The sequence below is a fragment of the Hoplias malabaricus genome, chromosome 1 (assembly GCF_029633855.1).
Source record: "Hoplias malabaricus isolate fHopMal1 chromosome 1, fHopMal1.hap1, whole genome shotgun sequence".
Classification (NCBI taxonomy): Eukaryota; Metazoa; Chordata; class Actinopteri; order Characiformes; family Erythrinidae; genus Hoplias; species Hoplias malabaricus.
Genome location: NC_089800.1, coordinates 74,323,020 through 74,349,059, shown reverse-complemented (window position 1 = coordinate 74,349,059; position 26,040 = coordinate 74,323,020). Strand labels below are relative to the sequence as shown.

Here is a 26,040-nt window from a genome sequence, read left to right as displayed (position 1 = left end):
TGTGGATGGATTTTCTAAGGAATGTGAAAATTATTTAGGGCCTAGTTTAATCAACATATGTGTTTTTTTTATATTTATTTATTTATTTTACTATTTCCAGAATGTAAGATTTCGTTTTCAGTTTATCAGAAAATGTGTTGCTTAAATAAATTTGTAAAATATTCTTAGAATACCAATATAGCCAAAATTTAGCCAGAAATCCCCATCCAAAAATCAAGTTTTATCTTGTTAACATACCAGTGTTGTTTCCACTTTGAAACTGAAGTTTTACAAAGACAGTTTTAAAAGGCAAATTCAGACAGCCAGGGTTTGTTATGTCATCAACCTAAGAAACCAATCCCGTCAGCTCATTGAGTTCAGATTTTTGAGCTGCAGGCGATTTGCAGAGAGGTGAGTGAAGATATAGGAACTAATTGCTCTTTCATAGATTCTGTAGTTCTGAATTAATGTGGTGTAGAATTGCGTAGGCCATTTAAAGGCATTATTTTTTTTCTCTTGGAAATTACTTTTGAATATGTCATTTTGAATAACAGACGGTTTTTAGTGGGTCAAACAAACTTGTGCCCCCACCCTTTCACCCGATGCTTCTCTCCGTCCTGGGTCCAAACCAAAACCCGCATACCATTTTACACATATGAACGTCCAGCACAAAAAAATAAATACATTATTTGTGCCTTAGTGTACAGGGCAGAGGTTTATGGTAGTATTTTTACACGCAGCCAAGAAACCCAATCTTTGGTCTGTGGTAGGATGAGAGAAGAGTGACGTCACCTCGCATTTCTGAAAGGCTTACGTATTTGCGTTGAACGAACTTTACAGAAAAGGCATCTCTACAGTGCTGTTTCAGAGCTGGCATTTTCCACAGGCCTCTGTGGAAAATGGGCGCTGGCGGTTGTGAGGAAAGTAACGTTCTGTGTGAACACACCCGAGAGTGGAACAAGTTCAGCAGCTCGAGCGCAGGGAGTTGTAAGCTCCGCCTTTGGCCCCGCCCCTAACGGACACGCTTATTGAATATGCAGGACGCTATGAATATTCATTGGCAGTGTCACTGGCATAAGGCAGACTCAGGTGAGGGCTGCACAGTCCCCAGCTGCGCGAGAGAGGGAGATTATATCAGTAACGGTTACCAAGGATAAGTGACGACGTTAGTGGAGGAGACATTACCTTGGAATTGCGCTCTTACCACTTCTACAAAAAGGCGAAGTAAGGTTGCACAATACTGTTCTTTCAAAAAGGAAGAGCATCATGTTCAGTTGGGTCAGTAAGGAGCAGGGAGGAAGAACTAGAGAAGGCGACATGTTTCAAACAGTAACCGAGGGACTTCAGAGCCTCTACACCAAAAAACTGCTGCCTTTAGAAGAAGCCTACCTCTTCCATGACTTCCACTCGCCGGCGCTGGAGGAAGCGGATTTCCAGAGCAAACCAATGGTGCTCCTGGTTGGACAGTACTCCACAGGAAAGACCACATTCATAAGGTAATATTAAGCCTAATACGCAGACTTTTAGTTTATGAGCTCTCGTACGTTAAAGAAGAAGTGCTCTAGGCAGTGAGTTGTCCCTCATGGAAAGTGCACGGTCATGCTGTGTGAACACAGCTAAAGAGTAAACACGAGTGTGTGTGTGTGTGTGTGTGTGTGTCTGAGAGCCACCTCACAGTGCGCTCAGTGTCTGAGTGAGGACCATTACACAGCTTAACCCTTTCTTAAATGCTCGTGAAGTCCTACTTAATAATAATGGCCTCTATTTTCTCCCTCAGGAGATGATTTACTTTTTATTTTTGGTAAAAATACAACATGTATCTCAAAAATCACGCGTGTTAAGACAAATTTCGACTTAAAACATTAATCTAAGCAATAATCATTTGCTATATTATCTCATGATATGAATAGCCTGATGAGTCATTTACTTACAATTTTAGATATATAAAAATAAATGCTTTCTTGCAATTTACATATTTGTTTCAGCAAAGTAAGCCATTATTCATTCATTCATTCATTCATTCATTGCCAGTAACCAATAATCCAGTTCAGGGTCATGGTTGGTGTGGAGTCTACTTAGAATTACTTGGCGCAAAGCTGGAATATACTCTGTATGGGGTGCCAGTCCTTTGCGGGGCGACACACACTTACACATTCACTCACACCCATGGACACTTTTGAGTTGCCAATCCACTTAACAATGCGTGTTTTGGACCGTGGGAAGAAACCGGAGCACCCAGAGGAAACCCACGCAGACACAGGGAGAACACCCATTCTTAATCCATAGGTTTTAATATGATGTTGGCCCACCCTTTGCAGCTATAAGAGGTTCACCTCTCCTTTAAAACCTTTCCAACAAGGTTTAGGAGTGTGTTTATGGGAATTTTTGACATTCTTCAAGAAGCGCATTTTTGAGGTCAGACACTGATGTTGGACGAAGCCTGGCTCACAGTCTCTGCTCTGATTCATCCCAAAGGTGTTCTATCAGGTTGAAGTCAGGACTCTGTGCAGGACGGTCAAGTTCTTCCACACCAAACTCGGTCGTCCATGTCTTTATGGACCTTGCTTTGTGCACTGGTGCACAGTCATGTTGGAACAGGAAGGGGGCGTCCCCAAACTGTTCCCACAAAGTTAGGAGCATAAAATTTTCCAAAATCTCTTGGTATGCTGAAGCATTAAGTGTTCCTTTCACTGGATCTAAGCCCAATTCCTGAAAAGCAGCCCCTAAAACATGATCCCCCCCTCCAACAAACTTTAGCTTTGCCACAGTGCTGTCAGACAAGTACCACTCTCCTGGCAACTCCCAACCCCAGACTCATCAATCGGATTTCCAGATGAAGAAGCATGAGTTGTCACTCCAAAGAGCACGTCTCTGCTGCTCTGGAGACCATAGGTTGTACAATGGGTGTGAAAGCATATATTGACCTGCTCACACACTCCTGATTCCTGAGCACCCAGAAGACAAACACTAAAACAGTTGTGTGCATTTTGGCATGAAAATTAAACAGACTGAATGTGTGTACACTTTCCATCTGGATGAACACAACAGATCTAGGTCATAAAAGAAATCATGATCTGAATATAGTTCCGTATCGATGGTAAACTTCTTTTCTCATTTGAGCAACTCTGGACAACTTCCTCATTTTTTTGATATGTAGCATTTCATATTCCCAAAACACGAACTCGTTAAAATAAGAACTCTGTCTTATTTCCTCATGTTTTTGAATGTTCCTTTTATATATCAAGGATGTAACTCCACATGCAAACTGCAGTAATTCAGTATAACTCCATTACCAAACATATCGAGACATTGTGCAAAATGTAAATGAAACCTGAATGTAATGATATGCAAATATCATTTGGATGTCAGCAGAACCTCCCAGAGAGGGGTGAGTCTATCAGAAGTAAAGATTGGAAGGGATTCACCATACCAGAATACTGCACAAGCAAATAGTGCAGCATCTCAGGAATAATGTTTCTATACTTTACTCAACAAAGAAAAAAAACGTTTCTCAGATTCAACATTTTGTACTATCTTCAATTAAAAATAGGGTTTAATTATATGCACATCATTGCATTGCGTTTTGTATTTATATTTTTAGTGTCCCAACTTCATGAAAATGGTTTCCTTGAAAACAGGCACTTGGTCTGTGGCTGACGAATGTCTGACACATCTTCCTCTTCTGGCAAGACTTAAGCTCACTGTCACCTTTTTTGCAGGATGTGGTGATTAATGTTTTAGCTAGCAAGTTCCAGGAAGGACAGGGTTAATGAGGAGGCCTCAATCTGCTTTTGTATTGTTACTCCTGCACAAGGGAATACGCTGCTGATGTAGTTTTCTGTTCAGCTGTGATCTTGTCTCGATACATGAAAGGTACAGTGATTCATAAGTTAACACTGTAATGGCACTTTCCCAGAAATGGGATTACTTTCTGGGAAAGTATTTTAGTAACTGACATATATAAGTATGAATTAAAATGAAAACAGCAGCTTAATTTGCTTTAAAACTGACAATTTTATTAAATTGACGGAAAAACCCGAGCTCGCTACGGAAATTCTTGAACGCTACCGTGACGTCACTGGTGGACAACAGCTGAACAACGCCGCGGTAAAACACCGTTATGACTGACTGTTATGACAGTATCTAGCTAAATAACCAACATTATTCATGACAATAGCCTAGCAATAAGCTAAACTCAAATTTAGAGGTACAGTTATTCTTGTAAATGTGATCGAAGTCGAACTCGAACTCATCCGACACTATAAACCTCCGTAATGCAGCTACGTAGCCGAGTATAATCTGAGCCACCGAGTTTAGCAAGTCAAGCTAACGTTAACTAACATCAACTAAAACAGGCGAAGTAAGTGTCCTTACCCTGTTTACCTCCATGTTACAGAGGCTCTTGAACACCTTTCGTTGGAGTCCTTACATGCCCATATTGTTGGAAAAGCGCCAGTGAAATGAGCTACAGATAACGGAGTGAGCGGATGGTCCTTTCCAAAGTGCCCGTTTAAAGTTGACAAATTTAGTCCATTTTCTGGATATTTTGGGATGTTTGGGCCATTTGTGCACAGATGTCCCACTGTACATTGAATTATTGCAGCCAAAAACAACACACCTTTTCGTCATTTTGCATTAAATTAAGTGCAGCTTCTAGAGTTGTTGTCCACCATCTACGTCACATGCAAGACGCCTATTAGAGTTTCCCAACACCGTTTGGGGAGGGGGGGACCAACGGTCTTTTAAACCTTATTCCTTGAATTAGTAAGAAATAACATGTTTTCTGACTATCAATAAACACAAGTTAGGAACTCAAATTCCACTGTATTTATTTGTTTGACACTTTCGTATAGCTGGTGCTTAGCCTTTAATGTCAGTCTGAGAAATTGGGTCTTACATCATAAACAGACCACTGGTATCTGCATTCAACTGATTAACCTTTTAAAACCATACACCAATAAAAGCTCCCCTTTTGAAGTAAACTATGTCAGGGGTTTTTATCCTTCAGTGTGTTTGTTTACTTTAAGCCTGTGGCCCACAACCATGAATACTTTTTTTCCCCCATTTTCTATCTCTATTAAAGTGAAACGAAAAACCTAAGCACCCTGCATTTTTCATGGTCATTACATTCTATTAAACCAGTCAACAACAGGAGTTCTTTATCACTTTCCACTGCAGCCACTCGATGTATCTAGGCAGAGTATAATGGGTGAAAAAGGAATCACTGAGGACCATCAGGGCATGGACCCTGCAGTATTATATTCATCTGCTGAAGTGTTTGAAATTTAACCTCATGCCAACACCACCATGTCCTCCCCAAGACCTGTACTTGAGCCAGGTTAAAAGCAACTGCACTCTTATGAGGCCTTGCACCCTAAACTTACCCACATTGCCCTCATCATATGTTAATTTTTTTCAGTGCTAATATACTGAATGGGGATTTTTTTTTTCAGAATGTGGCCCATTTTCAGTTTCTGTTTAATTGAATTTAAAACTGAAACTCCATAGCAAAAATTTGCATTTCAAATAAATTCATAAAACACTCAGGTTTTAAACTCCTAGAGGTCATTATAATATATGTGCTACCAGTATAACTGACAAACAGAAATGGTGCTAACACAGATCCTTAAGTATTTTTAAATAAAATGCTTGTGAGTTTCACGCATTTAAGGGGCACAGAAAATTCTCAAACTTTCTTCAAGACTTTCTCACAGAAGTTTAGATGCTCATTACTCTTTCTCCTGTTGCTGTAGGTATCTCCTGGAGCAGGATTTCCCTGGTATGCGCATTGGGCCTGAGCCAACAACAGATGGTTTCATTGCTGTTATGTATGGAGAAAACGAGGGGGTTGTACCTGGCAATGCTCTGGTGGTGGATCCAAAGAAACCCTTCCGCAAACTGAATGCCTTCGGAAATGCTTTCCTGAACAGGTAAAGATGATGGGTGGCCTGTCCATTAATTGTCATTCTAGACCTTTCTAGATCAAATCTGATTTTGTTTTTGTTCTGTTTTTCACACTATCATTAAAATGTGACATAAATCTGACATCAGTCTGAACAGATCATGCTCCTAAACTCACCGGCATGTGCAAAAGGACAGTGCTTCAGGCTCTGACCATAAGTAAAGCTCTGAGTTTTCCATGCAAAGTTGAACTGAAGGAATGTAACCTCACTGGAGTTTAACAAATGACAAAAGTGCAGAGTTTAAAAAAATAATAATTAATAAGTGACAGGACCCTGGATTATAAATGTTTTTCTTTCCCAATATTTTTTACAAAATGAAAATGCTTTGATCAGTCCGTTCCCATGTCCTAAACACCTGAAATGGAAATGAAAATGGTTTGAATGGGTCTATGGATCATTCTCAATGTTCATTGGCGTAAAATGTCACATGAATTCTGAAATGAGTCGCATTGCCTCAGATTGGGTATGGATTGGATTTCAGTACCACATACGAAAGTGCCCCAAATCTTATCTAAAATATTTAGATTTTTGCAGTTTACACAGCCACCCAAACAGATTGTATTTGGGCCACTTTTACCTGCTGTGTGAACATTGCCTAAAAGAAAGAATTTTTTTGGGCCCCTTGCCTTTTTGCATTGATGATTATAATGGATTAATAGCAAGGATTAATACATCGAAATTATGTTGTGAGACAATTAAGTTTTCATGTGCAAGCACAGAAATCATGCAAGTGATTTCGTTATTTGGCAATACTAACCATTATATTTCTCCATTCATATGTGAATAATATACAGACTGCTGATATATTGTGCAACCTGTTCAGGAAAATGCTGAACTATGCAGTGTGTAACTTCTAAGTTACTAGAACTGGGAAAAGGTCAGATTAACGGTCAGTTGAATAAGAATAAATGTGCACTGTTTTACTGCTTAACTCATAACAAAGCTAATGAGTTATCTACATCTCAAAGACCTTGAGGCACACTGTGTGCCTTTTTGAATATCTACAGTACAGGAATGGATATAATCTCACAACTGCTAGATGGTGTAACAGGGTTGCCATCTACCTGAGCTGTTGCCAAAACAAGAACTTTCCATTACAGTGTATTCTCATACTGGTAATCCCTGAGGAGTAGTCTTTAAAGAGTGTGTTTGAAATATGTGGTGCAAAGTACTATACTCAGATTTCAGTTCAAATATAAATGAGGGAAAAAAACTGTTACTGTTTACTGTTTTTAAAAACATGCATTGTCTGGTTATCGACAGATCTTGTACACTGTAATCATTTTTGGGTATTTACTTTAATGATAAATAAATCATGAAATGAAAACAAACTAATGCATTTCCTCTAAGTTCATGAAGAATAATGCAGAAATAATTGTTATGCTCTCTGAGTATACTTAATACCCATTGCTGTCTTTCCTATTAGTCTTTTTTTGCTTAATATAACTGGCACCACATTCCATAAACAAGTTAGCTGTGGGAAGTGGCTGGTCACTTCTCTTTGTAAGCAGTATTGGATGTTGATTGCTGTGTGTCGTGTTTTTTTTTTATGTTTAACTTTAGCATGCAGACAGTTGGGGAGTATTATTTCCCCCATTGCCTGGATATTTATGTCCTGGGGAAATGGGTTAGTGCTTCTTTGACAGTCATAGTTACAGAGGTCAAAAACACACAGAAAACATCTCCTCTCCTCCAGAGGAACCTCAAACAATGCACTTGCTTCCTGTGAGCAAGTCTGTGCGTCATGTGATGGCATATTTTGGAGTGAGAGTGAATCCCCCCACCCCACCTTGAAACTGTCTCCTTGATCAGACCAGCTTAGTTAGGTTTCATTTCCAAAAGAACTGAACTTAAGGAACTAAACTCTTTCTCGAGTTGCTCCTCCTTACCATTTTTGCAAATGTTGCAATCTTCCTGTTTCCTGAAAATTGTATATTTGTAGGAGAAAAGAATTAATAGAAAAGCTTAGTTTCTTTTTTCTCCTACTGGTAATTTTCACAACAATAGACATTGTCATTTCCAGTCGTCAGTTATGCTACTTTCCATTTACTTCAGAAGTCAGATATTGGAGTACCTGCGAATGATGTCACACACAAGCTGACCGCTTTCCAGTAAACTATTAGTTGTTAGCTTGTTCTGGTTAGCATTGTTAGCGATACCAGCTCATAACTGCATTTTGTAATGTTTTACACATTCAAAAACACTATGGAAATATGTTCCCATACAGCTTTTGGACAGTATTTACGACTGATTTAATAACACACACATAGATATTAGCATTAATAAACTGTATAATACTACTGCTTTTACATACAGTTGATATGTGGGCAGCCATCTTAAGTTCTGAACATGGGGCTGGTGAGGCTACCCTGACGTTCAGAGAAATGAGAGTTCTCAGGGCGTTTAATTTGAAATATCCTTTTTGGAAACACGGAAAATCAGACATCCAAGTTCAGCTGGTATTGTGTTGTGTTTTGTTAGTTTACAGACATTCATAACAGCTAATTCTGTGTCCTCTCCAACCAAAGAAGAGAAGGCAATTTTGCTCTGTGTGTTGAACCTGTATATTTGATGCATTGACAGGGATCGATGTAGGGGAGGTGTTATTTATAACCAATTTTACAGCCCAGTGACTGAAATGATTTACAGTCAACAAGCAGATCACATGGGCCTACCACTGTTTGATTCGATAGCACTCAGCACAGTTGTTTTTTTTTTCCTATACCACCAGGTTTATCTGCTCTCAAATGCCCAACCAAGTCCTGCAAAGCATTAGCATCATTGACACACCTGGCATCTTGTCTGGGGAGAAGCAGCGAATAAGCAGAGGTTAGTAGCTTTTGCAGATGTTTAAAGCTACGGTGTACAATGTATGTACTATCATTGATTCTACCACTTTTTTTTAAACCATGGCTTCTTGTTAGGTTTATTTTGGTAGAAGTGTGCAATAGCTCCACATCATTATCACACATGCTGGCTGTAAACACTCAGCTAAAAATATATAATTGTATAACATCTGCCTTCAAACACTGCCCTTTCTTCTCTCCTGACCTTCTCAAGTATTCTATTGGATTTTCTTGTTGCTAGAGAGCAGCATCATGTTGGCAGGGAAAGAGGTTTCTTCAGGTCATTGTGTATTTAATTGGGATGATGGGATGTCACATGACAAGCCAGCTAGCCCAATGACGTTATGTATGCTGGGTAGAATCCTTCAAATGTCAAGTGTGTCCAGCTCTGGTAACAGTCAAGTACAATTTGGTAAATTCTCTGCAAACACACCTTTTACTCAACTCAATAGGGAGTTTTGTAGGGGCATTTAAGCAGAGAAATAAAAGTAATAAAGTAAAAAATAAAGTAATGTATATTTATGTATAATGTAATATAATGTATATATACATATATTTATATTAATAATTTATATTAAATTATTACAGTTATTATTTTTTCTGTAGATATTTATTATAGTAACTATTTACATAATAGTAATCAAAACAAACACACAAAATATCATTGATGCAGAGAACATTAGCATCTAAATGTGGAGCAGTACCTAGTTAGTATGAGAAATAGCAACCCTTGTGGTGCAGTTCCTAACTGTGAGTGAGTATGTATGTGAGTGAGTGAGTTGCTATCCAGTTCACATCATATGGTGGTTCACATCTAACAACAGGAGTTTGCAAAACTGGAGTTCACTACATTAGTAAAGACAAAAAAAGGGGATGATGACTGCTAACAACCATACAAGAACTGCTAAATCACAAAACAGGTATATTTGTCATTGTAGGCCACTGCTAAAATGAAAATATTACAACATAATAATGCAGTTACACACTTTTAAAGACCAATGAACCTTTAGCAAAAACCTATAACCACTGTGGAGTGAGTGGCAAAAATATTGGTGATGTTATTTCTTATTTAAGCAAACATGCCAGGCCTAGTGGAAATTAGTCCTGCAGACTTCTCTGTAAAACTGAAAACAAGTCAGAATTAGAATCAGCTGGGGGAGTTTTTCCTTGCCACTGTCGCCCCTGGCTTGCTCACTTGAGGGTTTTACATTTGTTTTTACATTTCATGTCAAATCTTTGTCTTGAATTTTTGACTGGAATTCTGTGAAGCTGCTTTGTGACAACATCAAATTTGATTTGATTTGATTTGAATCTGATTACACAGTGAAAAGAAACTGCATTCCCCCAGGACCATAGTGCACAGTGTTACAGCTGTAAAGTCTCCCAAGTAAAACAGACGCAGTAATAAAGGCGAAGTGTAGACAATGAAAATAATTCAAATTATAATATTGTATTTAGATGCTGAGATGTCTTTTTAACTTTTGTTAAATCCATGATTGAAGTAGTAAATCCATTTAGTATTATTTTTCTTTTAAACCTGACAAAGACATTAATTATGTGATGTAGAAATTAAATAAATGAAGAGTGGTCTCTGACATCTCCAAACCTCAGGACTGAAATTGATCTACACTGATTTGGGAAAAAGAAATTTGATTTACCACCTATTCACTTCTACCAACAGAGTTCATCCTTCCTTCAATGGAGGCTTGTTCCTGGGAGGTTATTTCACAATACTCTGCAGCTGCGCTTCAAGCTCTGTCAAAATGCTTTGGTCATTAGTTTTAATCTTGGTAACCAGATGTAAGCCTGCTTTTCCGTCTCTGCTTCCATCCTGTGGGTATAGCAGGATGAACACAACAGCCTGAGCTAAGGGATGTGGCCATTTGTTGTCAACATTTCTCACTTTCTGTTCCTCATTTCAGAAATCTGGTAAAATCACCAAAGGCTGCACATCTGATTGGATGTTACTAAATGCTCAAAGAAGCAATTCTTGCACGGCCTGTTCTCTTGTGAATTTGGTTTTACTGCAGTGGTTCACAAATCAATTCCTGAGACACCATGTTCTTTTTCTTCTGTTTTCACTGCTGTAACAGTGTTAAATGAGGATAAACACAAAAATGTTCATCTGGTACTGTCCATATATCTTGATATTAAAAACATATTACTTTATAATCAATAAACAAACACACATACATTTGAACATAGCAGCATGATGGAAGAACCAATAGAAATGCTTCAAAATTACTTTTTTTACATTCACTTCCATTCAAAGTTAAGGTTTTTTCTTTTCCTGCAAAGATGCTATTTTGGGAGATATATGTTTTTAATTGGACAGTGATGATATATTTTTAAACTTAAAACATGCATCTTGCTCTTATTCTAGTACCAGTACATCTATTTATGTGAAATATTCCTGTACATTTTGCAAAGAAGCAGACCTACGTAAGCTACTTACACATTTCTACTTCTTGGGATTCCATGTGCAACTCCTTTCTTCTGATATTACAAGCTGGATTGTAGCTGGCTGGTGCAGTGCTGCAAGAAGCAGTGTCACTACTTTTTGTGTCACACAGCTCAAGGGCTTCGGGGTTGTGGGTTCAATCCACAGTTTGAGGAGCTTGGTGTGTTCTCCCTGTGTCTGCCTGGGTTTCCCTGTGCAAAAATTGCTTATAGGCATGTGTGTGTTCATGTGAAAGCCTGGGAGACTGTGTGATGCCTTGCAAAGTGGGCTGAGTCCTTGTCGAGGATGTGTTTCTGCCTTGTGAGCAGTGATTCCAGGAAGACTATAGATGCACAGTGACTCTAAACAGGATGAATGAATCAATGAAAGAATGAAATATTACTCACATATGAAGCAGGAATAGAGCAATATCCTCATATTGGTTTGTGCTTTTCAACATTTAGAGTTCTCCAGGTTGTCTAAAATATGTCATTTGCAGAGAGAGAGAGAGAGAGGGGGAGAGAGAGAGAGAGACAGAGACTAGCATACCAGACTGAGCCAGTTTATTTTTCTACTCATTTATTGACACTGGCTTCATGAACACATTAGACCTGTTTTCAGTGTGCAAACAGACTGGAGAGTTAGCAAATGTTGAGGAAATATCTTCTGAATTTTATAAAATGTGTTTTTTGATTACAATCGAGAACTGTACCTGGATGGAATGTCGACAGTCCACTTTCACTAAAATTTAGGATCAAATTGTCTTTGCAGCAGCTCTTTCTTTAGCTTCAGTATTATTCCCATGAATTTGTCCAAGGGTATTAAATAATTCAGTTAATTAAAGAATCAACACGTTTACTCTGTGATGTCAGGCACATACAAAGTCACAGCCAAAGCCTGATAAATATGTAGTGAGTTGTCCTTGGGCCCAAAAATGCACCTTATCTTGAAACTCCAGGGCACAGCAGAGGGTAAGCATGAGCCGGTGCAGGGCGGAGTGTCTGAGTCTTTCAGATGTTAAGCATGCTGCTCTGGAGCTTAGGGATAACGCTCTGTGGGCGTTCCACATCTGTTCGTGTTTTAGCCCCTTTGGCTAAAGCTGCATTCGTCCAAAACATTTTCTCAATTACATGAGAAGTAATGTAGGTGATGATGCAGTGCTGAGTGGAGGAAGTCAGCTAGTTACAGGATTGAGGGTTTAAATTTTCTATATCACCTAAAGCTGTACTGTGTTAGTATCTGTTAGTCAGTATCTGACTTGCAGAACAAAATAACACCACAACAATGGATTCATGTGATGTAATAGAGCTCTTTTTATCTTTTTAACTGATCTAGACATGACTAGATCAATGACTAGTGTGATTCTTTTCACTTACGCTCTGTAGTAATGAAGACAATATTGTATGCCAAGTTTGATACCAGATTCTGCAGAAGTTCTTCAGACGACAGATAACTTTTGTGCCATTTAAGATGGAATGAATAATTCTAATTTATGTATGTATAAATAATGTTTTTTTTTAGGTGGAATGGATAGTTGTGTATTCAGGCACCAGAATGTAACTTGCACCATTTTAATGTGGAACTGAACATTTTACAAAACATTCAAGGTGAAGAGGAAAGGTCTCCTGATGAAAGAATGTCATTGCTGCCCCATTTTAATTTGGAATGGAAAGTTGGTTAATGTCAGTGTCTTCTGTACCTTTTTAAAGAGAAAAAATTAACTTTACTCTCAATGTCTGAAGCCAATATGTATTAGTTCTGCATTCTGTTAGTGCAACCAACATCAGAATACAACATGACTGTCAAAGTGCACGAAGTTAACCGTTATAAAGTTTAAGTAATAATATGATTATATAGAGAATGTGAGAGTGTGTGTCGCCCTGTGAAGGACTGGCACCGCCTCCAGGGCGTGTTCCCACATTGCACCGAGTGATTCTGGGTAGGCTCCAGACCCACCACGACCCTGAACTGGATAAGCAGTTGCAGACAATGAAGGAATGAATGAATAATAATCTAGCTAATTGTCTGACAGCTCCACTACAACTAAGCTATTCCATGTAATGGACAGAGAGGACTGGGAGAAGGGGGTGGGCCTGCAGGCAGTCTCAGTCCAATCAAAGCTATCAGTCACTTTATAACCTCAACTTCGTATGATATAGCAGAATAACATTCATATGTTGATTTTTTTTTTGGGGGGGGGGGGGGGATATAACTAATTTGCCCATATTAGCACAAGGGAAAACTTTGAGAACATGGCACAGGTGGAGTTAGACACTATAGGTTGTAAGAGAGTTAGGGGGGAAAAATGAGTTTGAAAATGGGCTGCTTTGCCAATTGAAAACATATGGGTGAAGGGCTACATGTCATACTGCCAGCATCCAGCAGAGGCACTAGACCTAGATAAACGGAGCAAAACAGAAATAACAGGGCTAACATAAAAGTATGGATTAAATATGGAGAAGAAAGAAAACTAAGTGAAAATGGCTTAAAACATAAGCTCCTGCCCCTCACACCTGGGTTGTGTGGAGCTGTGTGTGGCTCATGCTGATTTGAAGGAACAGTAGCTGAAACAGGTCGTACTGATCAGGGCGGTTTAAGCTGTGTTGTTTGATCCTAGTGGTATTTTGACCAAAGCATGTCACAGATATTTGATTAAGACCCCTGGAAACTGTGTCAAATTATGGAAGTATGGGTACAATACATCTTTTTTTTCCCCATTTCCAGTTTTGGTTCTTTTGAGAAAATTGCACAGGTGTTAATATTTTAAGTTTACTTGCTTTGATTAGATTTAGTGACTGAGGAGAGATTTCTTTCTATTGATTATACATGGGCATTCCTGTTATAAAAAGCCCGTTTCCCTGAATTCTTTTGGCCAGGAGCAACTTAAAGTAATTGAATGCTTCCCACAATGAAACAAACCTCCTTTTGTAAGGCATTGGCAGCTTTTCCTAGCATTTCCAATATTATATGTAGACCATGCCATTGTTTTCCCCAAAATAATTTCCTGGTGGCTACTGAGCTGAATTGTTGTGATGTTATGCTATGACCGGAGTACATTAACAGATGCGCCGAATAGCTACAAGAGGTAGACTAGACACTGTGTAGGTTTTTTTAACCTAAGGAACATCTTATTTATTCTGAATGACTAAGCAAAGAAATGGTACACCACATTTCTGTCACTATCAGTGGCTCTATAAATTTCTTCCCAGTTTCTAAATACAAGAGACAATTAGCTTCAATTGCATGTTCTAAAGCAAAAAAAAATGGCAGTATAATTTTATTTATGACTATGCTAAATGTATAAACAGCAACCTGACTCTTAGTATATTTGCCTTAATTGTGCTCCATTGAAAAGTGATGTCTGCCTAATGTCATCGTGTGCTGAATCCATGTTCAAATCCACATCTGCATTTACATATTAAATCACTGTCATTCTCCATTATATATTCATGCCATATTTCAGTGGTTTCCAACTAGGGCTGGACGATACGGCCAAAATTGATATCACAATATATTTTTTAATTTTGATTGATGAACTGAGATCAGCGCCCTGCAATGAACATCATTCAGTGACAGATGCTGTATATAATGTGTATTGAAATATTGAAAATGTGTTTAAAAATCATATCACTGTTAGTGAAACATTATATATTGTGATATACATTGATATTGACTTGTTGTCCATTCACAACTATAGCCCTGGAACTCCCAACACAGGAAAACACAAATCATTTAATTAGCTAACGTATCCTGAGTGGAAGTGGGTGTGTGCAGCAGGGAAAAATTTATAAGAAATGTGCAGGAATTACTCCAGGGCTAACTTGGTAAATATATATATTTATTACATATTGCTGTAGCACTGTATTGAGTTGACTTTTTTCAAATTATGCAGCATTTCCTTGAGAATACAGTATGTCATCACAATTATATACAGTAAAAAGTGAGTGAACTGAAATATGAAATGGCCTAATGTAGTATAGTATATGATTGGAAATGTAGTCCATTCTTGTAGAAATTGCTTGCAGCCCCATTGTAAAATCTACAGTGTGTAAAAACTAAAATCTTCTGAGTGTTTACATTTCCAGCTTCACTTCTGAATTAAGTGGAATATGCTCTTTTTTAAGTGTTTATTTTAAAATCAAATTTTTTCCTCCAAAGGCTATGATTTCTCTGAAGTCCTGCGCTGGTTTGGTGAGCGTGTGGATCGCATCATCCTCCTTTTTGATGCCCACAAACTGGATATATCTGACGAGTTCTCTGAAGCCATTAAGGCCTTCCGTGGCCAGGACGACAAGATCCGTGTCGTCTTGAACAAGGCTGACCAGGTGGATACGCAACAGCTGATGCGAGTTTACGGGGCCCTGATGTGGTCCTTAGGCAAAGTGATCAACACTCCAGAGGTAGTAAGGGTTTACCTGGGCTCCTTTTGGGCCAAGCCCCTGCAGAACACAGACAATCGGCGACTGTTCGAGGCAGAGGCGCAAGATCTTTTCCGGGACATCCAGGCCTTACCGCGAAATGCTGCCCTGCGCAAGCTTAATGACCTCATCAAAAGAGCCCGACTTGCAAAGGTTAGCATATTTTATAAGCTGTTAGAGCATGACTGCATTTGGCAAAATCTTTGGTATGTGGTTTGTGAGTATCATTCTGTGGTTTCTGTTGCAGAATCTTTGGTATGTGGTTTGTGAGTATCATTCTGTTGTTTCCCAACCAAGGTCCCGTAGTAACCACCAGAGTGCAAATCAAAGTGACAAATAGGGCTGGGGTCAAGTTATCAAGGATTTAAATGGAAAGCAGTCTTACAATCCTTACTGACTCTGTGAATTAAATCTAATATGAGTTCAATATATAGTCACACATCTGAACTACTAATACTAATGTTCAACTACCCACCCAGATAAAACCCCTGAGTCCCTGAGTGAAAACAAAGAGGATGGCTATTATAAAAGCTAATATGAAAAAGGCAAAAGACACCACTGCCATAACAAAAACTATTAAAATGAAATAATAAATTTCATATCAAAATTTTATATTGATATATTTATAAATGTATCTCTACAAATCCTACACTGTCTCACTGCTTATGACTGATAATATATAACATGGAAATGATAGGGCTGGCTGTCAGCTAAAGTCAGTAAACGGTGAACTCAGACAAAAGTTAAAAGCTACTTGATGTTAGCATTCATCAAAAGGCAATAAAGTAAAGTCAATTAAACAACTTAGATATTTAGCTGCTTACATTAACACGCTTCTCTGGCCGTACAATGCAGACGAGACCAGAAATGGTAAGGTCCACTTTAGGGGTGTCTAAAACCATGTCTTACCATGTTAATCAGGGCCTATATTTTGGAGTGTAGTATAATATATATACATATACACACACATACCATGGTAAACCCAAAGTATTCAGGTTTTTACCATGGTTAATAATGATCATGGAAACATTGATTTTCTTTTCTGTTTATAGTTATTTTTAAAGACAATATTCACAATTTCATTTAAAAAACACTTTGAAGAGTTAGCAAATGTTGAGGAAACATTTCCTGAATTTTATAGTGTACATGCTGGAAATTTTTTACAAACCCCAGTGTCATTAAACAAGTAAAAATAACAAAGTGGCCTAATCAGCCATGTTAGGCTTCCTCTTTCTCTGCTCACAGCAAAGAATTGGCAAACAGTCCTCCAAACACTGAAAATCTTGAAAAGAGATGAGGAATTTTCTTTATTCCTGTTCCACAGGCAGGCAATGTTGATTTAACTTTGCTGTTTCGGATTATTTAGGTGGAACCCACTCTAAATTCGGGAGACTGCTAACTGCATGAAAATAAACCAAGACAAAGTTCTACAAAACTAAACAACTCAAGTTATAAATGAGTTTCTGTGGTAATTCAAAAAAGTGAATAAAAAAAACCTATAGACAAATTAAACTTCAGCCACGTACAACAACAGTCATTTTTCTCCTCACTTTCCATTCCACTAAAGACGCAGAGCTTCTGAATGTTAACAAACCAAAGAGAATTGTAGACATTGCCTTAATTTAGATGAGTGTCAGTTCTGTTCTGCTTTAAATTCTGTCTTAATATTTTTATGTGTTCAAATTTGGATTATAATACATTACTTGCTAATTATGAACACTTATTCTTTTCAGGCCACATGTACATGTCTGGCAATGTTGTCTTTACCGCTCTGTGTGTTTGACTGCGGTTCAGCAAGTGTTGTTTTTGGCCTGAGTGCACTGTGCAAACCCAGCCACTCTACTCATGCCGCCTGGATGTGCCGAGAACAGCACTTGAGTCCGCACCCCCTAAAAACCATTTATGGACCTGCCACTGAGAGCACCTCTTATCTCTTCCGCAATGTTTCCCCAATCCTGCCCGACAAACAGGAATCCTGGAGCACTTTGCATTCCTTCCTACTGTGTGTAAGCCCTGTGTGTCAGTTGTACACACACACTTCTAAGCCTGTAAGGGCCTGGTGTAACCCCTTTCCCTGGTACAAGGAATGCGTGTGACGTATGCTAGCAGGGTAGAGTTTCTCTCTCTTTCTCTCTCTGCCTCTGCACCGTCAGTCATTATGTTTACACCTCTGTGGCCTGTCTCTGGACCTTGACCTTTCATGGAAGGAACAAACAAGAAAAAGCCTGCCCTTATTTTAGGCCCCCTTGCAGTATGCTTCCTTTTTATTAAGGAAAGAGTTGTGTAAACATAGACACTGTTGACCTTTCCCTTGGCAAGGGGCAGCCCTAAGGCGGACACCAGTTGATAACTTCAGATTATGAAACCAGCCTGGGGAGTGTGAGGTGAAGACCCTTTAGGGTATAACACAAATCTTGTCTCCATCATTCACAAAAACTGACAACTTCCTGGAGATAATATAAATATGTCTATGAAAAGAATGGGTTGTGCGGTGTGGACCTGATATCTCTGACATTTTTACGTATTGTATTTGGATTGGACATTGTTTCAAGATTTAGTCACTTTCATTAAAAACAATTCTTATTTATAGCTGAAGGTTACTTAAAGGCTATATAAATACAAAATAACCACTCACTTGAACACTAATCTAGCCATTTTGTCTTTATGCTGGTAGGTTCATGCTTACATCATCAGTTTTTTGAAGAAGGAGATGCCTTCTCTGTTTGGAAAGGAAAAGAAGAAAGAGGAGCTGATCGCTCGCTTACCTGAGATCTATCAGATTCTGCAGAGAGAACACCACATTTCTCCTGGAGATTTTCCCAACGTCAACAAGATGCAGGTAAACCCTGTAATGAGGCACTGGTTTAGTTAGTTATTTAATGCCATGTGCTTACAATGGATTAAGTTTCAAATTTGCAAATAAGGTGTGGAGTTGTTTTACGTATTACCAGATTTTCAGTAGAAATCTAGGTGAACATTCTTCTGAATTCATGCCCAGAAAAATACTATTAAAATGTGACAGGTATATAATGCACTGTACTGTTGCAACTCCTGTTAAGAGGAAAAAAAGACTTCTTTTACAAGACCTGATGAAATAGCTGTGTCATTGTTACTTTACAAGTTATATGAAGTTTAATATGTGTATTTCCCAGTCTTAAAGGATGAACAAAGCCTTTTATATATCAAAACTAAATAATCTGTCTAACACAATATTTTTATATTCTCCTTTGCCCCACAGCTTGTTTCTAAAATTGGATCACCATTTTTATATGGGTGTTTCTTTTCTTTTCTGTTCTTTGAATCCTTACTTTTTGACATGCTGTGTAAATGTTATCTATAGTTCAGTTCAGGATGTCCCCCATATTGCTGCTTTTTTGTATTTGTTAAATGTAAAAACCAGAATGAGGTAGTAATAACCCAAGGATATGGGATTTAACACACAAGAAGATACAACAAAAAGCAGAACACGTAAGAATTAAATAGACATGCTTAGACTAGGCTAGGCTACCAGGGATGAAGGCTAAAGCAAAAACCAAAACAAAAAGAAAAACAGAAAATAATCACCAGGACAATAAATAAATAAGTAAAAGCTAAACAATAAGCTAACATCCTATGCTCATTGCTAAAGCTAACAAACAAGGGAACTAAACTGGACAATGCTAAATATTATTCTAATCTAGGGCCATATTTTGGATTTCAAAAAATAATAAACAACTAATATTTTCTCATTTCTTGACAGTTTGGGATAATTGAAAGCCTGTTTTATTCTGTTCATACCAAAATACAAACTTAAGTTCTGTACTGAAATGACAATTTAGCGACTCGTATACGCCAGGAATCTCGTGATCATGACAGAAACTGATATAAAAACTTTGTTTAACTTAAAGTTAAACAAAAAGCTGCTCAGATGTAAGTTACTCATCAGAAAGTCAGTAACAGTCAGGTGTGTCTGTGTATTCATGTCATTATAGGGACAAACAAGATGACTTTCAGTTTTGTAAAGTATAGAGCAGAGAGTGAAAGGCTTGTGCGTCACTTCCAAACATGACGAAGAAACTATGATAAATTACCTTACACAACTATCAACACATTTCTGTCGAGGCTCCAGTAAAACACTAATGTTGAGTGGAGCTAACAAATGAAACAAGCATGCCGAAGTGTGTCCCAATTCTACTCTCAGTTTCAACCCCTTGAATACTTGAACTCTCTGGTCACTTTTGCTCACCTAAAACAACGTCATTAAACGTCATCAAAGTGCACTCTTTAATGAAGGGCTGGGGCTTATAGCAAAAATTGGGACGGAGAAGAGTGCACACAGCAAAATTCCGGACGTTTCTGACAATTTAGAAATCCCAGGAAATGCATTTTTTAGGTCCCAAAAAGAGGATCTTTCTGGAGAAAACAGGACATCTGGTCACCTTATTCTAATCACTGCTAGAGTAAATAATTTAGAAAGATAAAATGCAACAAGAAGGACAAAACACTGGTTATGAAATGACAGAGCTGAAGGACAAGGGCATGGGTGTGTGCAAGTCTTAAGGAGATTTTAAATCTGAGTTTGTAAAATTTGAGAAGTGGGTAATTAGCAGAAGTGATGCTTTGGTTGTGCACTGTCAGGGATGAATCCATGACCGTAACACTTTCTAAAATACTAATTACAACAAATTCCACAGGAATCAAGATGAGCAGACATTAGTTTACGTGTTAGTGGACATAACTGTAGCCTTACCCTAGTAAGATTGTTGCTACTCCTGATGTGAGGAGACACTTGTCAGCGTTTCAGGGCAACAACATAATAAATACCATAACAATGTCAACATCCTGTTATTGTCATATGAAATTTATACTTCTTTTGTTCATATATAATAATAATATGTCTTGATCACAATTTGACAATCAATGGCTGTTTGTGAATTGTTCATGGAAGCACATCAAGAGAAGCATTTTAACATATCAGCTATTGTCTACACTTGCTCTTTTGACAACGCAGCGTAGTGGTGATGACAACTTAATGAATCCCTAAGCTTCACCAATGCAGACATCTGTAAGAACATTTACTGAACCTAGGACAGGTTTAGCAAACTAACTAAGGCAGTGTGGAGCAGGGTGCAATTAGCATTATGATGTGATCCCGGAGGAGGACAGGAGACATTTTGGTTATTGTGTGTTGAGTGGTGGGACCACCCACTATAGTCTCGTCTGAAGTTGTTTGCACAACATCAGCCCTGGCAGGGGTTAGGCCCATGACACTTACTGCGATGCAGAGACCACTAAAAATACCAATCAAGTTTTGTAATTCAAAAGCATTTCATATAATTTGCCAGAGAAGGGGTTCAGCAAAATGATTTCCATGTCTTTAGTGTCTCATATATCCACAGCGATATTTATGCCTTTCTTGATGATGACAGGCCTAACCTCCAGATCAGGGGTGGCCAACCTATCAGACACTAGCCAGAAAAAAAATCATTACTTCCAAGACCCACCAGCTCTGTATTTAAACAAATATGCATGCACACAACTACAGTTCTACAGCAAGCACTATTCTTTGTGACAATGGCGAAGAGTTGATTCACAGTTTTAATCCCAGACTCCTGAAGAGTCAAATCCTTGGGAGTCGATTCCTCTTCACTATCTCTGTTTACTCTGACTCTGCTCTGCTGTTGCAAACAAAGACTCGGCGGAATGGCTTTGGAACAGGACTCTGAAAATGAAGATTGATATTTCAGAGAAATATCTGTCCCATGTTGCAGGACTGTGAGGAAAAAGAGGGTTTTTATAACGGAGAGAGAGCATTGACACATGCCATTTTACATCAGAAACTTTTCACACTCCTAAAGGAAAACCCTCGTTCTGCCCCAGAATCCTGAGACACAGCGGCAGATAGTGCAAAGGCTTCATTTTGCCGTGTCTGAAATGATTTCAGAGTGTGGTTCTAGGGCTATTGTGCTGAGAAAAAGAACAGAGCAGTGGGAAAAGGTGAAAGTATACACTGACTTTGTCGCCCTGACCACAGCCCCAGAAACTGATTGTACATTTTAATAGTTTAATTTTCTTGCTATTTTATTTATTTATTTATTTTAGTTATCGGAAACGGGTTGTTTCCCAGTTTTCTTTTTTCATTTGAAATTGAAAATTGAATTGCCCGAATGTATATTTTTATTATGAATGAAAGAGCCAGGTCACCCCTGCTCTAGATTAGTTAATAACTACTAAGTAACATAATACAATTAGTGCTGTCAGTGTTAACATGAATAATCTGAAAAGCTTTTTTTTTTAACGCAACTTACAGCAAATGAATCCTTTTGCCAAAATTGGCCACAACATAATTCACTCATTTTACAGAACCTAGTGATGTATTAGTGGTTTTATTAGGTGATATAAACACAGCAGAGCTACTGTTGAGTTCAGAAGGTAGCATTATTTTTATGCTGAAATATGGATTAAATCTCATAACTCTCACTCTTACCATCTCTCTCTCTCTCTCTCTCTCTCTCTCACTCACACTCACACTCACACACACACCTACTGCAAGACGTTTGCCACATATTTTTCCCCTGCCTGCTGATCCACACATTTATCTCTTATAAAGTTGTTGAACAGGGAAATTTTTTTGGTGTAAGCGGTCTAATTAAAGCTTCCCAATTAAAGCCTGTTATCTCTCCCTGAGACTTTTCTCAGCAAATTAAGGGATTCTATTTCAACTATCATAAAAAGTACTCTGAAATATTATAATAAAGTGAAAAGGATGTTTCCTCTTACCAATTCTCAAGTTTCCTTAAGAAATTTAAATTTGTGATTAATCAGTGTCTTTGTGATTAACACAACTACATTTAAAAAAAATTGATAGATAACACTAAATAAAACAAATTGGGACTAAGTATATAAAAATACAGGGGTCCTTCAGAATTTTAGATCTTCAAAGCAGCACTTACCGGATACGTGTGTTCTAAATAGATTTACCTTCCAAGGACCATATTGATTATCAATTGTGATCTCTCTCTCTCTCTCTCTCTCTCTCTCTCTCTCTCTCTCTCTCAAAAATAAGGCCCATTTCAGTGCTTGTTGATTTGCCCTTTTGTCTCCTCCATGCCAGTTTATTAGTGTTGTCTTATCAGCAAAACAGGAACGACATGACAAAATAACAAAAATGAAGTAAATATAGAAGTTGAAAGTTCAAATATCACAAAAGTAAATAAATTAACCCAATAATCTAAAACGAAATACAACCTTGTATGTTTTATCCAAAAATATGTTTAAAAAATGGACTGACAACATAACCTTGTATGTTTCATCTCAAATAAAATTAACTTTTTCGTTTGTCAATACAGGAACAGCTCATGCACTACGACTTCAGCAAGTTCCCCTCCCTCAAAATAAAGCTGATCGAAGCAGTGGACAAGATGCTGAGCAACAAGATCTCAGGGCTGATGACTCTGATCCGGGAGGAGGAAGGGAAACAGCCACCTCAGATGGTGACGGGTGGGGCATTTGAAGGCTCACAGGATGGGCCATTTGGCCATGGCTACGGTGAGGGCATTAGCGCTGGGGCAGATACTGAAGACTGGATTGTAAGCCGCGATAAGCCACGCTACGATGAAATCTTCTACACCCTCATGCCCATAAATGGCAAGGTGACAGGCGTTAACGCCAAAAAGGAGATGATGAACTCGCGTCTGCCCAACACTGTGCTTGGAAAGATCTGGAAGCTGGCAGATTGTGACAGGGATGGCATGCTGGACGACGAAGAGTTCGCTTTGGCTCAGCACCTTATTAAAGTCAAACTAGAGGGATTCGAGCTACCATCAGAGCTGCCTCCACACCTGGTGCCCCCATCTCACAGGAAGAACCAAACTGCAGACATCCTGTACAATCATCAGGAGGATTGACAGCTTGCTGTACATGCTCCAAACCCAGCTGTTCATATGTAAATATCAGCTAGCAGCTCAGTCTGTAGCTTTTAAAGGGATCATTTAACCAAACATGCCAAAGTAGCTAAGAATGAATTGAACTTGGTGCTGCCAGCTTACATACAGTTGCATTCTTAAGCAACATGGGATGAAATTAGTGGTCATTTTATATAGTTACTGTAACACATTTGCATGTAATGTATTCATATTGGTCAGTAAAAAACTGTTCTTTTAGGCCATACTATGACTAGTTGTTCATTTGTTAAGAATGTAACGTATATAAAACTATAAGGCTAAAGGTTTGTGGACATCTGCTCATCAACATTTCTTGAAATATCAAATATATTAATTTGTGTCAATATTTGCTGCAGTAACATATTCTAATCTTCTTGGAAGACTTTACACCAGGGGTGCCTAGTGCGTCGAGTGCACAATGGTCGTCACGCCTCATTTACTAAATGTGAATCAGCCTTTTCCCACATGAAAATAATAGTCCAAATAAAAGTCCACCCTCGCTGATGATTGCTTGGAAGCCTGATTTGACAGTTGGTCCAATAAAATGAAACAAATGAAAGGAAAATGACAACTCATTCTCATTACCAACACAACAGATAACATCAATGACAGATCTTCCTGCATTGCCATGCAAACGGCTGACATGTACAGGTCATATTTCTTCTGCAACATTCCGTCCTGACAAACCATGCCAAGACTAACAGTACCCTGGGAAGAGAGCAGGGAGCAAGTATGTAAAAGGAAGGGCACCAAGTACTGAGAGATGTTGGAGCAATGTCATAAGCAGGGTTAGAGTTGTCATTGTGAGCCTAGAGGTGGCTGCCTGGCTGCAGGAAGATCACACTGTAAAGCCCTGACTTGGCTGGGTCTAGCTTGGGTGGTTTAAAAAAAGGGCATCAAATCCATAACATTAAGAGGCAAACTCGTGGTCTACTTCTACCAGGGAACAGTTGACCCAGACTGGGTCATCTGGGCGAGGGTGTCTGGTGTTGAAAGACCTGAAACACTCCTAGTTTCCAGGAAAATAATAGAGAATGTTCCTTTGACTGTACGTGCCAAAGGAAAAATAATAATAAATACAAAAATCTCATAGTATTTGCTTTGAATTGCCCTAGTAGGTGTCAGGATAACACCCTTCTTTTTACATGAAGAAGAAACATGGAGGAAAATGAGAGATTTTAAAGTAGACTATGGATAAAAGATCCATATATGGATAAAAAAAAATTCTCGTTTTTTCCTAAAACTTTCTTGTGCCTTTCTTTATTATTAGAAACTGTAGCTGTATGTTATGCTGGCATTTATTTTTATAACATGTTGCTTTAGCAAAATTGATGCTGTAGTTATAAATTAATATTTGTCATATGCCAAAAAGAAAAAAAACAATTTTATGCACTATTGTATAAATAGAAACGCATTGAAATACCCCTGGATTTGTATAAAGGTTTAGGTCTATGTGCTATCTGTTTTCAATTTGCTTTACAACATGCTAGGACAACTTGTAGAGTCATAAATATTTATAAGTTTATGTACATTTCTGATCAAAAACATGAACGCTGTTAAATTGTTTTTACAGAAGAAAACTGAGTGGGAGCACATCTTCATTTCTCTTGTTCTCTATGAAAGTCTGGATTTGTTACATTATAGGTTTTTCCAGGCGCTCATTCCTTTCAGTGTTATGTCATAACAGACCCTATATATTACTGAGTTGATATAAAACCACTGTTAACTCTGAGCAGATTAACTCCTCAGCTGATCACAAAAGTTTCTTAATACAGTGATGTTTGCATGAGATTTATTGTAAATACTGAATGCTTACAGTGTTGTTAAAGGCGTTTCGCTTTACAGTGAATATTCTTCATTAGCTGTGTTTATGAAGAGAGGTGCTCTTTGAGGACACTGAATGAATACTATGTCCCGATACTGAAGGTCATAGTGTATGCGCTTAAACTGGAATATTTTATTTTTATATCTGTGTGTTTCTTATTGTCAGTAAAATGTGCTTTTTAAAGGTGTGACAAGTAAAGCATAATATGCCTTCTGATCATTAAAAAACGTTTAAAATGTTTTCCAGTCATGCAGTGCATTATTACTCAAGTTTTAAAAGAATGATATAATGATATGCCTTTGATTGATGATAATTTATCATCATTACATTTAATTACTATAAAATTAAAAGGAACCAGTCATAATGTTTATACTATAACTTGTTACTAAGCATTGTATTTGTTTATTTAGGATTAGTAGTGGTTATGTGGTTTTAATTAACATCACTCCAACTCTGAATACAAATATGGGCTGCACATTGGGGAATTTTTTAAATAGGGATTTTCCTGTTAAAAAGTTCGATTGTAAACTGTTTCTGTAAAGAATAAAATTTAAACACACTCTTACTTATACAATAAGTGAATGTAGATATTAAATATTTCAAATGCTTCTTTTACCATTCACTTTTCCTTTCTCCTTTTACATTTA

The 26,040-nt window shown here is 38.1% G+C and overlaps 1 protein-coding gene across 1 annotated transcript; it reads left to right on the top strand.

Annotated features, from left to right (window-relative positions):
* The first annotated feature begins 1,054 nt into the window (after positions 1–1,054).
* ehd4 (EH-domain containing 4) lies at positions 1,055–26,035 on the top strand. The gene is made up of 6 exons (XM_066673415.1): positions 1,055–1,475; positions 5,733–5,909; positions 8,674–8,771; positions 15,387–15,799; positions 18,321–18,485; positions 22,975–26,035. Exons 1-6 carry the CDS (start codon positions 1,246–1,248, stop codon positions 23,530–23,532), a joined length of 1,641 nt encoding a protein of 546 aa, XP_066529512.1. The 5' UTR covers positions 1,055–1,245; the 3' UTR covers positions 23,533–26,035.
* The last annotated feature ends 5 nt before the right edge of the window (positions 26,036–26,040 follow it).